At 48.4% G+C, this 17,406-nt stretch overlaps 1 protein-coding gene across 1 annotated transcript in view; it reads left to right on the top strand.

Moving 5' to 3' along the window:
- The first annotated feature begins 6,145 nt into the window (after positions 1 to 6,145).
- The window catches only part of LOC119092734 (steroid 21-hydroxylase-like), a 16,984-nt gene continuing 5,723 nt past the window's right edge, over positions 6,146 to 17,406 (top strand). The window contains exon 1 of the mRNA XM_037215716.1: positions 6,146 to 6,247. Coding sequence (XP_037071611.1) covers positions 6,146 to 6,247 — 102 coding nt within the window. The remainder of the gene's footprint in view (positions 6,248 to 17,406) is intronic.

Genomic DNA, 17,406 nt, shown 5'->3' with positions numbered 1-17,406 from the left:
CTCCGGGTCTAGATGCGTCGCCGGAACTTCCGCTGCGCCATTACCACCGAATTATGACTCAACGTAGACCAGCGCCATCTTGGACTTCGCGCCTGTCCCCTGAGACCGTATGGTGGCATGTGAGTTGAATTTCACGCCTGTCCTCTGGGACCGTATGGTGGCATGTGAATTGAATTTTACGCCGCCTGTCCTCTGGGATGTATGGTGGCACATGAGATGAATTTCACGCCTGTTCTGGGACTGTATGGTGGCACGTGAGTTGAATTTCACGCCTGTCCTCTGGGACCGTATGGTGGCATGTGAGTTGAATTTCACGCCTGTCTGCTGGGACGGTATGGTGGCATGTAAGTTGAATTTTACGCCTGTCCTCTGGGACTGTATGGTGGCATGTGAATTGAATTTTACGCCTGTCCTCTGGGATTGTATGGTGGCACATGAGATGAATTTCACGCCTGTTCTCTGGGACTGTATGGTGGCACGTGAGTTGAATTTCACGCCTGTCCTCTGGGACTGTATGGTGGCATGTGAGTTGAATTGGTGACAGCCAACCTAACACTGAGTTGTTTCTCTGGATATGCACGCGCGTTTGTGTTGGTTGCATATTGAGACTTCCGGAAGGGAACAAAACGCGGCTTTTTTCATTGGACCCACGCCCCCCCCCCCCCCCCCCCCCCGACACTTCTGTTCATTCGGTTACAACACCGTGCCCTTTCCCAGATGAAACATCCGAAATCAGCTCGGCAGTTGACAGGCCTCGGTAATACAAACTTGGCGCGTGGGATGCCGTTCCATTTAGGGAGCAACCAGCCAGTACAGGTGGATCCATCAATGGAAATAACTTGGGATACAAGGTCGGAATGGACGTTGGATGAGCTTTCGAGTCAACGTCGGTTGAACCGTTAAACTTGCATGTCAGCTGAGTTGTTAGTGGTTTTCCGAACTGGCGTGGTATTTATTCCACTGTATCGGTTTATCCTACTTTGGCGGTATAAAGATGTTCTTATTTACATTTATCCTATTCAGGGATATTGCATTCACATCAGTGCGTTGCATACCTTCCAATATATGCCCCAATCCATACTTTCCAATCGCATTTCATATACCACATCCAGTAGCTACCTTTTACGCAGTTCCAGTTCAGTCTAATCCTTTATCCTTTGATCATGGTCTAGTCCTCAGACTACTCCCTATATCATGGTCTAGTCCTCAGACTACTCCCTATATCATGGTCTAGTCCTCAGACTACTCTCTATATCATGGTCTAGTCCTTGGACCACTCCCTACATCGTGGCTCTTTCAGGCCTACTAGAACTACCTCACAACATCGCGTCTTCAAAAGAAACCTGAACAACACTGGGAACTCCCAAAGCCTCAATGGGAGCTTACTCCCATCCCCATAACGTCGGAATTTGGACAGCAGTTCGCCGCCCTCTGTAAACGCCTGAGACGTTTCATGGGTTCACATCAAGAAGATCTAGCGGCTGACAAACAAGCTGACTGTGCTGACGTACCTGTGCCGGCAATGTCGGCTGGCGGATATGAGACAGATCCATGATTCAGTAGCCGACACCCAGCAGAGTCACTGCGAAGGCCGGATCTGTGAACGCCTGCTATGGCGTTCCTCGACCCGTTCAACATGATTCAGTAGCCGACACCAGCAGACGTCACTGCGAAGGCCGGATCCTGTGAACGCATGCTATGGCGTTCTCGACCCGTTCAACATGGATTCAGTAGCCGCACCCAGCAGAGTCACTGCGAAGGCCGGATCCTGTGAACGCATGCTATGGCGTTCTCGACCCAGTTCAAACATGGTTCAGCTAGGCCCGCACCCAGCAGAGTCACGCGAAGGGCCGGATCTGTGAACGCATGCTATGCGTTCCTCGACCACGTTCAACATGATTCAGTAGCCGACCCCCAGCAGAGTCACTGCGAAGGCCGGATCCTGTGAACGCATGCTATGGCCGTTATCGACCCGTTCAACATGGATTCAGTAGCCGACACCAGCAGAGTCACTGCGAAGGCCGGATCCTGTGAACGCATGCTATGGCGTTCTCGACCCGTTCAACATGGATTCAGTAGCCGACACCCAGGAGAGTCACTGCGAAGGCCGGATCCTGTGAACGCATGCTATGTCGTTCTCGACCCGTTCAACATGGATTCAGTAGCCGACACCCAGCAGAGTCACTGCGAAGGCCGGATCCTGTGAACGCATGCTATGACGTTCTCGACCCGTTCAACATGGATTCAGTAGCCGACACCCAGCAGAGTCACTGCGAAGGCCGGATCCTGTGAACGCATGCTATGTTCTCGACCCGTTCAACATGGATTCAGTAGCCGACACCCAGCAGAGTCACTGCGAAGGCCGGATCCTGTGAACGCATGCTATGGCGTTCTCGACCCGTTCAACATGGATTCAGTAGCCGACACCCAGCAGAGTCACTGCGAAGGCCGGATCCTGTGAACGCATGCTATGACGTTCTCGACCCGTTCAACATGGATTCAGTAGCCGACACCCAGCAGAGTCACTGCGAAGGCCGGATCCTGTGAACGCATTGGCTATGGCGTTTCTCGACCCGTTCAAGCCCAATGTTGTCACCTGGGACTGTATGTCCAATGTTGTCACCTGACTGCACTGTCACCTGTCACCTGTATGTCACTTTCCCCATCGCCCCTGGCCGGTGTCCAGGAAGTGCGAGGACTCTCCGATCGCTTCCACTGGCTTCGCGCGGTTCAAACGAGTTTAAAGAAACGCTGAATGTTTCAGGGGTTTGGAGTGTTGGTATGCGCTTTGTACATTCTGCTCTTGTGACGTACAGTTGAGAGATATTATATATTACTAGCCATTATTATGGTTTTTATAATCTGCCGAGACGTCTTGCAGAGTGTCCTGAAATCCCAAAACGTGGGTGCAAATCCACACCCAACCACGTTGCATTTTTTAGCCTTTCTTCGCCCTAAATGCTTTCGTTCAGGGCTTGCGCGTGGACTTCTAGGCTGCATGGCAATTAGCCATATGCTTGCATGGGCAGGCATCAAAGCATAACAACAATGTGGCAACGATGAAAACCCCAACATTCCTCACGGCCGCCCTCCCGACCTGTGCAAGACACAGAGACCTGGAGATAAGCCTGCATTTGACGACATATGAGCAGTCTGTATTTTTCCTCAGTGCTCAGCAGCTGTACCGCTAATAAAATGATACTTCCACATTGCTGCCAGATTAACGGAGATACTAGGGTCTCCAAAAGTGGGAAGCAAAATTACGTCGAAAAAGCCCACTCAAACGCACCTGAGGTTTTCCCGTATTCAAACCAAGGCTTGTACTTGGGATCAATGTTTTAGGAAAGTCGATGTCTTGTCCCCACATTCCAGGCAATTTTCCCTTTCACCGTCGTGAGATAGTTCAAAAGTATAATATTTTCTATGATGTCAAAATATGTGTCATCGTTGCAGCCAGGGCTGTTTCAGGGTAAACAGTCAATCTCGTTACTTCTGTTGCGAATTTTCGCCCTTGGTAAGAAATCCCTTATAAGAACGAAAAGAACTACTTCCTGATTTCAACACTGACTACGTATGCAAATTATGGTCATGTTTTCTTTTTCAGACATATCTTGCAGGAGCACCCGGAAATAAATTTAGAATGTCTTCCCCATAAGCTATCGCCTAAAAACTAACTTGAGAATTGCGGTATGCATGCACAACATTTTTAATCCCAAATGTGTGGTTTCCATTAAGGAATAATTATGTTTTGGCCCTTATGTTGAGCACTGTTCGATTTCGGCACCTTCATCTTGGCATCCGAATCTGCCGATGCCGAAAAAACTTCTGCGTCGCATACGTCATCAGCGTTCATACTATGTTGTGATTGTTCATGAGTGTGGCTGTGGGTGATATGCAAGTTGTGGTTATGCTTATGTCTCACACTTGCCCATCTTGACCCGTGGTCTGACATGTCAATAGCAGCACGTGGAGGTGACAACCAGACAGGTGCCCAATGGGCGGTTGCGTTGCGGTGTTTCTCGTCGCAACCGACATCTTTGTGCCAAAGAAGATTTTATGTGCCAAAGTTCCACGGACTTGCGTGACGGGTCAACGTTGTTTCATCAACGATATCATGAACATGACACACTCAAAACACATATATTATTGTGCTCAGAATTTGACAACAAATACGCCTATGATGGAGTTATGATGGAGCTATACGAGTTTGGTGTCGTCACAATGCGTGTTTCTGCACATATGAGCATGCGAAGCCGAAAAAGTTCTAGGTGCGCGACAAATTTAACTTCGACTTGACCTGACTGGACCAATGTACAACCTGGCGACCTAAAACTTTTTACCAATCGCGGGATTTCGTATAGAACAAGTTACATTTAATTTTTCCGCGAGGTTGCACGTTTTCTTTAGTCTGACAACGGAAAGGGTTCGCAACCCCCCTCCCCCCCCCCTTCCCCTCCAGTGGTATGTGCTATTGACAATGGCGAACCTGAGCGAATGTTATCTGGTTTTCAGTTCTGCCCAAAGTGTATCGCCCAATTGCTGAGTAACGACGGAGATACCCGGAAGACGGTTATCCGCAGTCCCACCAACGCGCCGAACCGGACCTCATATTGAAGTAGACCTCTGACCTCCGACTGTGACCTTTGACACTGATGGCTCGCGCAGTGCTTCGACGTCACTGCTTAATCGTTGGTGGGGATGGGTTTTCCAAATATCATGAGCAGCATGGTTGCACGGGAGGTTGTGGCACGTTTCTGGTTCGTTCGGTAATCCCTTTTTTGCTGAGTTGGCTGAGAAGCAGTAATCCGGCAGCTTTGGTCCCAACGCGCGCCCAACGAGGGATGAGTGCCGCATTGCTGTACATCCGCTGTGGAAGTGGTTTTCGCGAGGGTGCTGCGCAAAAGTCGGCATCTGTTTGGAGCTCAGGATTTATTGAGTTGGGAAACCCGTTTTGGACGAATCCTGCTCTTTCTACGTAGCTCGAACAATCAAAGTTGTTGACAGGCTCAGTTCTCTTGAATTCCATACCACGTCGTGAAAAACTGTTGTCTTGATTCAACGTCTGCTGAGTAGAGATCGCGACAGCATGGTTTCGTCGGTGTGTGCCGATTTCTTTACAGATAGGCTGAGAGAAACTCATAAAGGTCACTTGGTACCTGAAATGTGTTTTCTATCAACTCAAATAAAGGAAACATGCTAACGATCGCGAGTAACTATCACACGATAAACATATCATCTTCAGTAGATACTGGATGGTGAGGATGTTTGGAACGAGGAAATACTTGTGCTTGGGCAGGATACAGGACAGTGATTGAGTGCTGGAAATAGGAAGGAATAGAGCACAATTAATAAACAGTTAACTATTGCATGCTCCGACCCTTTTTGCGGCGGTAAATGTGTCGGAAATTACATAACTTTTCCACCTCTTTGTAAATAATGAGATCATCTCCACCAAAGTGAAAAGCAATTTCAGGACTCTGGTCTTGCAGGCGTCGCTTGGACGGGCTCATTTCCATTTACGACGTTGGCATTACGAGCTTGCCAAGTTCCCAATGGGCTAAATGAGTCCAAATGCGAGCATTGGACCGCTTTCTGCTACACATTCTGGGAATAGTCTTCATTGCAATGGGTTTAGTCACGCGAAGCTAACGCAGCACGTTAAATCAAACAATACACGGTCATGGCAGCCTGCCGTCCTCCACTCTCACTCCACTCCACCGCACCTCACTCCGCTGCCTTCCGCTACTCCCCTCGGCACCGCTCCTCCCCGCCCTCTATCCGAAGGACGCTTGTAAGTACGAGATTAAGGCTCGGCTGTCTTCCAGGGACATGCAATGTTCAGATGCTTCCGATGCTGTTCGCTCATGGTGACGAAACTTTTGACTGCAGTTGTTCGGAAGTTTCGGCGTCGCCCAGCTGAGTGCCAGAAGCTTCCCATTCAGGGATCCCTGCCACGGGCACCTTCGCGTCTCGTGGAGGTGGCTACTCCAGGTTGACTGGAAAAGAGCGGTGAAGAAGTTGCGGACGTGGTCGTTCTACCACTGATCGTGGTGTTGTACAGGCAGGTGTCTGATCTCAAGTGTGGAGACGACGACGCTTTGGAACCAGACCCTTTGTAGAGGAACAGCTGACACCTTGGAAATTCATGGCGACGACGCTGCCGGTGAAGAAGGGCTTCATGGCGACGACGCTGCGAGCGAAGAAGAGCTTCATGGTGACGACGCTGCTGATGAAAAAGCGCTTCATGGTGACGACTCTGCCGGTGAAGAAGAGCTGAACGTTACCGTCGCTGATCCATCAGAGGCTGAACGTTACCGTCGCTGATCCATCAGAGGCTGAACGTTACCGTCGCTGATCCATCAGAGGCTGAACGTTACCGTCGCTGATCCATCAGAGGCTGAACGTTACTGTCGCTGATCCGTCGAGAGGAGGGAAAGGCCGACAATCGGTCGGTAAAGCATTCAAAGAGCCGTTATAGAATATAAAATATGATACGGAAAAATGCAGTAAATGTGGATTATAAAACATAACAATTAAAATGCGAAACTATAAAACATTAGAACATAAAAAGATGAAAGCAATATAAAATGAATATCTAAAAATATGAAAATATAAACGATGAAAATATTAAATAGAGCAGAAGGCCACACAGCGAACCGATGGACTCAGGTAATGGTGTCAACCTATGCTCGAAGGTACCAACCCTTGCTGCCCACTCATCCAGGTTATGCGCCGAAAACAACGTCTTGAATGTTTCGCAAGTACTTTGATGAACAGTGCTCAGTGGATAATAAAGAGGAGCAAACAACTTCGTCTCACCGGAATAAAGCTGAATCAGTTTTTTAGATCCTGCTTTTCATTTTCTTTGTTGTAAAAGAACGCGGCGCACGTCGTCGCGCGCTCTTTCCGGGAACACCAGCGACTGCGGAGATCTAATAAGCTTTCTGGGACCAAGGCACAACCAGGATCCGAACACGTGGAGCCGAACGTCTAACTACTCGGCAATTACGCCGCCTACAGATCCTACTATTCACAGGCTGCTACCCTCCTTCCCTGGCCAGAGCAACAAGCGCTGTGAGAAGTCAGACACTGCGGAAATATCTCTCGTGTCAAAAGCGATGTAACGGAGCAGCTTACCTACACTGACTGACAATGAGCACCTACCACTCAGCGCCATATCGCCAAAGTGCCGCCGTTGTGTGACAGAGAGAACAGATTTCTCCTGCAACTGGGTGTCTTCGACTCAAACCCAAGCATGGATGGCCGGGAGGTGCCTTGCTTCAGCTACCATTGCCACAAGCGGTGCGGAACGGAAAGCTGAGATGATTCGGCTATAAACCGATCCAGGGCTTACCCGTTCATAAGCCAAACCGCCGAGGAGGGCGGCAGCCGAAGCCAGTCGCTGGGACCTGACGGTGCTGTCTTCCTACACCTGGTGGAGTGCACCGAGAGGCCCATGAATTACCAACTCTTTTTTCGACGACGTCTTCGCCTCAAATGCCCCTCTGCTGTGGCAGAAGGAGATGCTGCCATAGAAACCGCTACTGCGTGCTCCGACAAGAAGATGAATCAGCTGGCTTTCACGTGGGAGGTCGTGAAGAGCTCCTCCAGTGAAGTCTAGTATAATGTGTGGCAGCCGATGTTTCCCGTGCCGGTTGCACTTGGCTTAAAGCAAACTGTTTTCCCTCACGTTCATTTTCTTGTCATGTTATAAGTTTTTTTGTACATTTATTCCGAATGGTTTGCATGGGTGACTTCGAATTCAGAGTACCTGCTAAGCATAGCTTGTTGCGTGTGCCCCCGAACCCACCACCCAAGCGTGCTGTCTAGTTCAACAGCTAATTTTTGCCTCCGCACTTTTGCCAGACAGGAACGCGGAGGGTTTTACGTGCCGCACAATGCTGCGACACGGCTGCCTCGGACCCTGAGTTGACCCTTGTTGGCAGTTGCCAGCTTGGCCTTTCCATTCAGTCGGGTCACATAATGCGCCCACTCTGGGACTCGTACCCCAGTGCCGCTCGATACGAGTCCAGCATCTTTCCCTAGACCACGGAGGCGGCAGTGTTAGTTGGTTAAGTTGGTTTGGTTTAAGTTGGGTTTCTTTGACTAATATATGATGCAACATGCGTCCTGGCTTCGCCCTAACTGTTTGTAGTTGAATTCTAACCCAGTATCGTTCTTTGAGTTTGCGTCTCGCCCTGCCTTGCGTGGCAAAGCGAGTCAGCTCGCAGCAACTCCATTCGTCAAGGGCGGCACCACGGATTTTGGGTTGGGGCAGGATTTCCCACGGGCCTCCTGGACAAATCGGGGCTCCTCACGAGGGGGGGGGAGGGGGGGGGGAGAGGAGGTCTCCTGGGCAGCAGCTGAAGGTCACCGAGGGCATGCGCCTGCTTATTAAATCGTTACATTTATCATAGCTAAATGAATACATGCCGGCAATTACAAAAATCGAGAATTGGGGCCTCCTGTTTTAGAAAAGGGCCTCCTTATGCATAATGGGCCTTCTAATCCGCAACAGGATGCTTTCGATTTACGAAAGGGGCCTCCAAATCTAGCCAAGAACCCTCGTTATCCCTAAATAGGATGTCCCGATCCGAAACCGCGACCATCTGATGCATGAAAAAGGCCTCCTGAATATAGAGGGTGCCTTCTAACCCATAACAGGAGCCTTCTGAGCTCTCGAAGAGGCTTCCTTAACATACCATAGAGCCTGGTTATCTAGGACATGGCTGTCTTGTACATAAAGGTGACCTTATGTTCCAGAAAACGGACCTATTGATGTAGAATAGGGTCTTTTGAGCCCAATTTATTATCCTTTAGATTAGTTATGGGGGGCCTCATTGACCTGAACTTTGGCAATCTACGGGTAGCTGTATTGCCTTTAGTTTCGAAAAAGAAGATCTCCCAAAAATTTTGGAGGAGGAAAAATACAGTTGCCTTCTTACCCTCCGGCAGGCGAGGAGTGCAACTGACCCCTCTGAACCCTCGCTGCGCCGCGCCCGTCACCCGTAAGGAACGGGTGTAAACGATCATGATGGACGAACGGATTCGGGCTGAAATGCGGGCGAAAGGGAGGTGGGGAGTGGATGTGATATTGAGCAGCTGAACACTAAAAATGGGTAAGTAAACGTGCCGAAGAGCGATCCGGTGAGTGTCGGCCGTTTTGACAACGTCGATGCCAGCACCCTTGTGTTATCATTCTGAATGAACGTTGTCAATACGTTCCGCGTTGTTTTCAGCGCACTGTGGAAAATAGGGACCAAGGAATCCTATGTTGCGGGCTGAAAATATCGCATTGCGCCCAGTTTGTTTCTCAGCCGAACGAACTTTGGTTCTGTCATCAGTTTGGCTCAAATGCCACAGAAAACATGCAAAAGTAATATCACGCCCATTACGTCCACGTGCCAGAATAGGGTTATCAGATATAGGATAAACATGACCTTGATGAATCTCTGCTTTGCAGCAATGATGAGAAAACACAGCGGTATCAAACAGTCAAAATGCCGCGTTAAGCCAAGGTGAAGCATGCTGGGACGATCTTGTCAGCCGTGATGGGTGTAAATGTCGCGATCTCACGTTGTACATCGGCTTCAGGGGGCCCATCTGCCACCACAGTTAACATCTTGCGACAAGAGAGATACAACCAGGTTAAGTCCTGAAACAGGCACTATTTTTGACTGCAGTATACACACACCCAACACACACACACACACACACACACACACACACACACCACACACACAAACACACACAACACACACACACACACACACACACACACACACATCCACACCCACACACACACACCACACATGTATATATATATATATATATATATATATATAGATATATATATATATATATATATATATGTATATATATATGTGTGAGTGTGTGTGTGTGTGTGGTGTGTGTGTGTGTGTGTGTGTGTGTGTGTGTGTGTGTGTGTTGTGTGTTGTGTGTGTGTGCGCGCGCGCGCGCGCGCGCGTGCTTTCCATCCCTGACAGTTGCCCGTCACAGATGGCGCTGCCGGCGTGAAACTTAGCGCGTGAGCAATCCTATTCACGCGGTGTTCGCTCCAACACAGCGCGCCGCGTGGAACAGCCGGAACAGCCGGACACAACAGCCGGTAGACGCCGGCAGGACCATTAGGACAGCCGGTAGATATGGGATGTTCGGCGTGTATCGGGCAGAGCTCATTATCATCAGGCATGTCATCAGCGGCGGCGCAAGCCACCCAGATCAAAGGATCACGCTGCACGGAATGACTAAGCTCGCTGCAATGGTGTTCTTGAAGGTCGCGAGAGCGGAGAAGGCTGTTAACCTCCTCAGAGCTGCACACCCGATTTTGGCCCCGTTCCATTCCTGAAGCTCCATTACTACTGAAAATGGTTCCCAGCACGTGCAGAACATTTGGGTTTCTCGTGATAATGCGCGCATCAATGCTGACAGCACAAGGCTTACGGCAGATGATGATGGTGAAGAGGGAGGGGGGGGGTGGGGGGATGATGATGGTGAAGAAGCAGGGAGGGGCGGGGGGGGGGGGGGTTGCTGATAGCGAGGAGGCGGTTGGTGATTGCGGAAGAGGGGGTGATGCGAATGGTCCGCCTTCCGATGGGGTTGGGGGACGAACGGGGGCTGCTGTGTCGGCACGCAACCAAGCAGAAGTGATTGTTGATACTGAGCATACCATACAGACCGAAGTCGAAGGACTAGTACGATACACCACAGATGGAGATCCTGTGTTCAGTGAATTTTCAATCAAGGATATTATTGAGCAATCACAAGGACACCAGGAGACCGTGCGCTATGCGTACAAGGAGGCCCAGAAATTTCAACCTTGAAAAAACTCCTCATGATAGCAAATCAAAATCTCATAGAAAAATTTCCAAAACCGGTGTCAAAAAGGACAGCTACTGCAAGTGCCTTCAGTTGGAGAGAAACTGACACCAACATGCACATAATGTGAAGCCCAAAGCCATGCCAGGCACAAAGAATAGCGAAGGAAAACGGATGAGTACTAACGTGCCGGCAGGAAGCCGCAGCTCGGGCTGTCATATCAGTCCCATGCGCGGTGCTGCCACATCCCACATCTGCCGGCTGCTGTCCTATGCGGGGCGTAGTGAGGAGTAAACACCACGCGCATGGGGCTGCTCATGGGACCGATATGACAGCTCACCGCATCATCACCGCATCACCATCACCAACACCACCATCACCGCGTGTGGGATGTAATAAATGAAATGGGTGGCCTTACAGCACCTGTGCAGGTGGCTGCTTATCAGTCAGGCAATGTTCGGGTTCTGTAGGCTAATTTGCAGCACGGGCTGAATGATTTCAATTGCCGATGACTTGTTCAGGGGCTTGGTGATGCCTCGAATGTATTTACAGCAAAAAACGCTATGCATGCATTTATCATTCGTCTCTCATAGTAAGAAGACCAGGTCATCTTGACGAGGAATCCATGGCGGGATACATATATATACATACACATATATGCACACATATATGTATATATATGTATATATATACATATACACATATATACACATATATGTATATTATATATATATATATATATATACGGTTGGCTTACTACATCTTGACATATCGACCTTTTCTTATCAAAAACAGATGTTCTGTTACTTTTTACTCGTTGTTCGACTTGCAACGTGTTTCACAAATTACAAATAGAAATGGGAGGAAGGGGGGGGGGGGGGGCACGTAGCCATGCCTCCTCTCCCACACTATTCAAACATTGCTGGCTGACCCACCCACCTTTTCACGTTTAATCTGCGTTAAGTTAACTTTTGTGGTGCCATAAATATGTATGCCAAATTGGCTTTTTCACTAGCCATCAAATATCGCTTGATAACGCTGCTGCACGCGGCAAATAGCAGTATATTTGAGGACATGTAGGCGAATGCGAATATTGCGGGCAAATTTCAGGCTACCTCAGTACCAAAAGCTCCACTCCGTCTTTCTAAAAAGCCTTGATTCTTTTACCTGCCTACTTACAGGCTACTCAGTTCGTATGGGTTCGTGAAGTGAAGATGAATATCTCAATATGACATTGGTATATTGTTATGTTATGCAAAATCAGAGCTTTTATTACAATGCCAGCGTTTCGCATGGCGTTCACAGAACTACCGCTACGACGCTATTTGGTTAAACATTTAGACACTGCTTGAATAACATCAGTGTCTTCGTTTTTCGTTTTCGTTTTCGGTCGCCGGCCCAATTAAAACGTCATTGGCCCTGACTGTTACGTCATTTTTAGGCGTTTTATGCAACACCGAAAAAAACATCAGGCGCTTCGAGCAAGGCTGGACTAAACCGAGTGTACATTGGAATAAAACACACATGATCAACTGCATGCCAGGATATTTTATAAACATAAAAAACAAAATGTACGGCGAGTTGACGACCTTTAGCCAATCTACGGATTGTTCTAGCCATCTACGGCTGTAGATAACCCGCAGACATCTTGAGGCCATAAGCCCGCTGTGCATTTTGGTTATCTTAAAGTTTAGAACATAATCATTGGTTTGCAGCCAATTATACATGCTCTCTTTGCAACAACAACAACTTATGCCAGAAGTCCTTCGCATAGTAAAAACCTGGTTTAGATGATGTTGTGAACACGTTTATGCTTATAATTTGATTTAAACCCACAGTGCTGCTCATTATAATTTCAACGCATGGATATGATGACTTGCACTGTTTTCCCATCGTCAGCCGCATGATACTCAACAGTTTCACATCCGCAGTTTATCTAGAGCTAGTCTTCTGGGGTCGGCACGGGCCAGGTGCTGGTAACCGCCGCTGGTCAACACCGACGATCAGAAAGCCGCGAGTTCACGGTAGGTATTTCTGAGCGGTTCTGCCAGGGACAGGGGCTCAGCAGGTGCGCTTGTCGGGCGGGAGCGAACAGTTGCAGCACCGCGCGCCGCTAATTTCTGCTCAGCGCGTGCAGGGGCGCTTATCCAGACGCCACGATTTGGTGCCATGAGTCAAGGAGCAGACAGACGATAACAAGTTTGTTAGTCCCACACTAGCGAAGGTTTTTTAAAACGAAGGTAGTCGCCTTGTATCGTCGCCGCTGAGGTCTGCTTGTGCTGAGTCATCCTGCATTTCAGTGTTTTTCGGTAACACCTCTGCCTTTTCTTTTTTCGCTTTAACACGCGCTCGGGCGGGGTAAATTGACCGTCCCGAAGGCGTTCCAAAATAGTTCGAACGGCGCGGCGTAGCCGCATCAATTTTGCATAGCTAAAGCAATTTAAATGGCGGCTCGTTTAGCATCAAACATTTAGAATATACCTTCTGAGGTCGCTAACCTATGACAGGTCAAAGTCAGGCCATGTTTTCAGCAACGACAATTTCTAGGGAATCGCTCAATTTGATCCAACACGGGAGTGTTAAACGAAGCCCATACATCTCTGAGATGCTTTCTTAGGCAATGCAGCCATTGAATGAGCAAATTTTAATTGACCTAAGGTCAGGCATGAAGGTCAGACCAAAGTTAAAACCAACCTGTTTATGACTCTAGCGTTTGCTATATGGAGAAGTTCCTGGTGCTTATTTCGAACGTATTGACAGCAGAAGAACCACATTATACACCTTCCGTGGACTTCCTAGAGGTCAAAATGGGTCCACTGACCTAGGTTGATCCAGGTTAACATTCTGTTTTAGGAACATACTGCCAAGGGAATCCTTTATCACTTACCCAAATGTAAAACTCAAAGCGGCCCTGTGTAATTTTGGTCACCATTACCTTCAAAACGTCAAGCAAGGTCACTGACCCTCAGATGAGCACGTCGACTTTCGCTTAGAACAACTATCTAGGTTCCGCAGGCCCTTTGGAGACAAACCTGGAATTTGACATTGTTTGGACCGCATTTGACCCGAAGATCATGACCTAGGAACTTTAGACTTTAACGTAAGTGAGTTCGCGTACAGGTTAACATACCCTGCGAGTTTGGTTGTCTAAGCTTTTTAGTTCCTAATATTTGACCCCCCCTCCCTGAGCGAATGGTATTCAACCGGCCACCCGAGCGCGTGTTAATCGAAACGATTTGTAGGCATGGCTGTTCGAGGACAAAGAGCGGCGCCATGGATTTAGAGTTGAGGGGGAGGGGACAGGATTTGCCTGGGCTTTCTGGAAAAAAATAATCCGTCATCAAATTGTTTCGTGCGTTCGTACCTAGGTAAATAAATGTCGATTAATAATAGATAAAATTTGATTTAATAATAAATCAATAATAAATAATAAGTATACATTCAGAATGGAGTCTTCTGATCATCCAGTCAAGGGTCTCGCTATCATGAAACAGGACCTCTTGTTCCAGAAAAGGGGTCTCCTGGTGCATGGAGGGGTTTCCTAATCCAGAGCAGGATACTACCAATTAGGTAGGATAGTAGGATACTACCAATTCACGAAGAGGGCCTCAAAATCTCTCATCCCAAAACAGCACATCCTGATATGGAACCGTGGTCATCTGATGGATGAAAGGGCCTTGTTTTCCAAAAGTGGGATCTGGTTGAATATAAAGGGTGCCGTCTAACCCAGAACAAGGGACGTTCTACCTCGTGCGGGTTAGCATCCTGAGCCAGTAGGGATGGGCCTCATCAACACAATATTGGGCCCGCCGATCCGGGGAATGCGCCACCTTATTCATAGAAGTGGCCTCATGATCAAAATTTGTTATTAAAAAATATTTATTACTCTCCATCTCAGTTGTGGCCTGCTCGGTCTGACTTTTGGAATCTATGGGTAGCTGTAATGCCTTAGTTTGGGAAAAAGGGGCATCCCAAAATAAAGCATGCTGTTGCCCTCTCTTCCCTCCCTCTTTTCCTCTTGCACCGCCCTGTTTGAAGCCATGCTCGCCAATCGACAGCATATATTCCCCAACCGTTAGGGAACATTTCCTACGTCATCAAACGCGATGACACGGTAACTCCGTATAATCATCGCTACCATTTGACCTCCCACCAACCAGGATCTGCCGGGTCAAACTATATGCCGCCTCTGAAACTGAACGCCAGATAACTGCCGTATTTTGGAGCCGGAAGTTTAAACCACTCGGACATGACTGCGACAGCCGGCTGGGTAACACCACGGTGGTCGAGCACCGCATTGCAAGCTTGCAGCGACCCAGAACCGTGCAGCGTCGCTCCCTGAGGAGCTGGTGTCCGATCAGGCGAAATCTCAGTGGGTATCCATTGATCCTCCACTATCTCGCGTTCATTTCAAAGTCGGGCATAAATTTGCTGTGAGATTGCACAATAATGGTAATTTTACTGAGCTGTTTGAAAAATGGCAAAGCAGGGCAGATGAAACAACCCGTTCTTTCCTCAAATACCATGGTACGTCGGGCGCCTACGACGAATATAGGTACACAACTTGTTTGATAAAAGCGTACTTCCGTCCTACATTCAGAAGTGGATGATGTTGGTTACGTTGAAAAAGGTTTCCAGTGCCCAATCGACCAATTCATGTGTGAGGCTAGCAGTTTCGCGAAAGCTGTGGTGCGGTGTATGGATAGATACCTCAGAACTAAATCCGCAGCAGCGTCCCACCTGCCTTACAAATCGATCAGCATTGGTGCTGACCCATAAACAAGCGTCAAAGCAGTCATAAGATCGCTTCGCAGCTGATCACGAGGGTGACGGCTGAGCCCGCATGTGGCGGAGTCACGTGGTATGGTTCAGGGCGACGGCCTGCCGATGCGCGGCGGTGGCCACCGGGTGGCGAGGCGAGGAGTCTAGGACTCGGATAAAGCAATAATCCAATAGAAGGGTCCAATTTTCTGTGAAGCTGGTTTGATTGGAGAAACCCCGGTTTTATAGCTTTGTCACGTTTTGTGGGTCATTTCGCTTTTTGTCACCTGATGTCCCAGTTTGTAAGACTGTACCTGAAACCTTCCAAATTTGTTCTGCCTTTAACTTGTGGATCCGAAATCCGTCTCTTGAAAGTAAGTCAGCAAAATGCAGCTAATGCAATCTTTTTGATATTTTGGATGCATCTTAATTCAAAGTTCTGAAAGTCTTGCCGGGGCTCTATTTTGACATGTGAAGTAAGGAGGCAGATGCCTCTCCGGTGACACAAAAATGCCTTCCACGCTGATGGAATTTTTTCTTCCCAGTGGAGACAATGCTGAAACGGCTAAATAATTTTAGTTTTGGCAAACTGCGTATTCTTGTTTGCCAAATGGCAAGGTAGAGTCGAGTGGGCAAAATTTTGCGCCAGCAAAAAAACAGTTGCAAGTGTCTACATGCCACAACAACAGAACCTTTACTGATCTCCAAAATGTAGTATGGAAGCTTCAGAGCGGAAAAGGCTCTCTATCTCCTCCCCCAACCTGGAAGTCCGGACCTGTCTCTCAGGAGACGTTCCCAAGTATACTTGAGCTGGCTCGCCCACTTTTTGAATCGTTGCTAGGCCCATGTTTTGCAGGCAGGGTTTTAGCGGAAGGTAAATCCTTTGGAGTCCCTTTTAAATGCTGCCGCCGTCGTAAACTGCCAAGTTTATTTATCATCGTGGAGGCGAAATGTGAAAGCGAACAACTCTCGCGCCCGCAAAAATTAAATCAACTCCGCCTACGTCAATATTCCAGTTCCAAGACCTTGCATCAGGGACTTTGAAGAGCCGAAAAACTACACCCTGTTTTCTTGCAGATTAATCCCAAGTAAAGCACCGGGATGTATTGGTGACGTCCAGTTCCGTGAAAAATAGTGAGCAGCCTGCCTCACAAGCACAGTTGATGAACGGCGTCTGGGGTGTAAACAGACGGCATTATAGCCGTCGCTGCCGCTCTAAACGCCGGTAGCAAGGTTCATAACTATCGCTGCGCCCATCGCTGCCAGGAGTACGCAATCAAGAGTTCGCCATTGCGTATTAATTGGAGCCTGGAATGGATAAGTTACAGATGTCCTGTTTTTTTAATGAAATGCACAAGCTGTTTCGCAAGTTTAAGTCGGGCGTAGATACTTCCGCGGTGCAAAGACTGCTCCTCCGAGTCACCAAATCGGTGCGACAATTTAGTGATAATTGTCAAGGAAAGTAGGCAAGCACCAACGTTACAGGTATCACAATCGAGCGTTGAGATGATGGCAAGCTATTTACCATTTGGGACCTTAGGACATAACTCCACAGCATAACAGAGCGCGGCTTCAACATATTTGTGTCCGCCACGCTTTGACAGCTTCTGCGGTGCTGAAAATGTTAAGCGATTGCAGTCTGTGATGTCTGGGATTACGAGCCTGTGTTGAGACAAAAGGATGGAATTTAACCCTAGCCAGGCCGTCGCAGTCTTGCCGGGTAGGGGTTTCACAGCCCTCCCCCCTCACACATTCTGACATGGCAAACAAGGTGGAACCAAGTGGAAAGCAATGCTGGACAAGCTC

The sequence above is a fragment of the Pollicipes pollicipes genome, unplaced genomic scaffold, assembly GCF_011947565.3.
Source record: "Pollicipes pollicipes isolate AB1234 unplaced genomic scaffold, Ppol_2.1 Scaffold_1600;HRSCAF=1878_pilon_pilon_pilon, whole genome shotgun sequence".
Taxonomy (NCBI): Eukaryota; Metazoa; Arthropoda; class Thecostraca; order Pollicipedomorpha; family Pollicipedidae; genus Pollicipes; species Pollicipes pollicipes.
The sequence above is the reverse complement of the archived record's forward strand: the minus strand, read 5'-3'. Positions and strand labels throughout refer to the sequence as shown.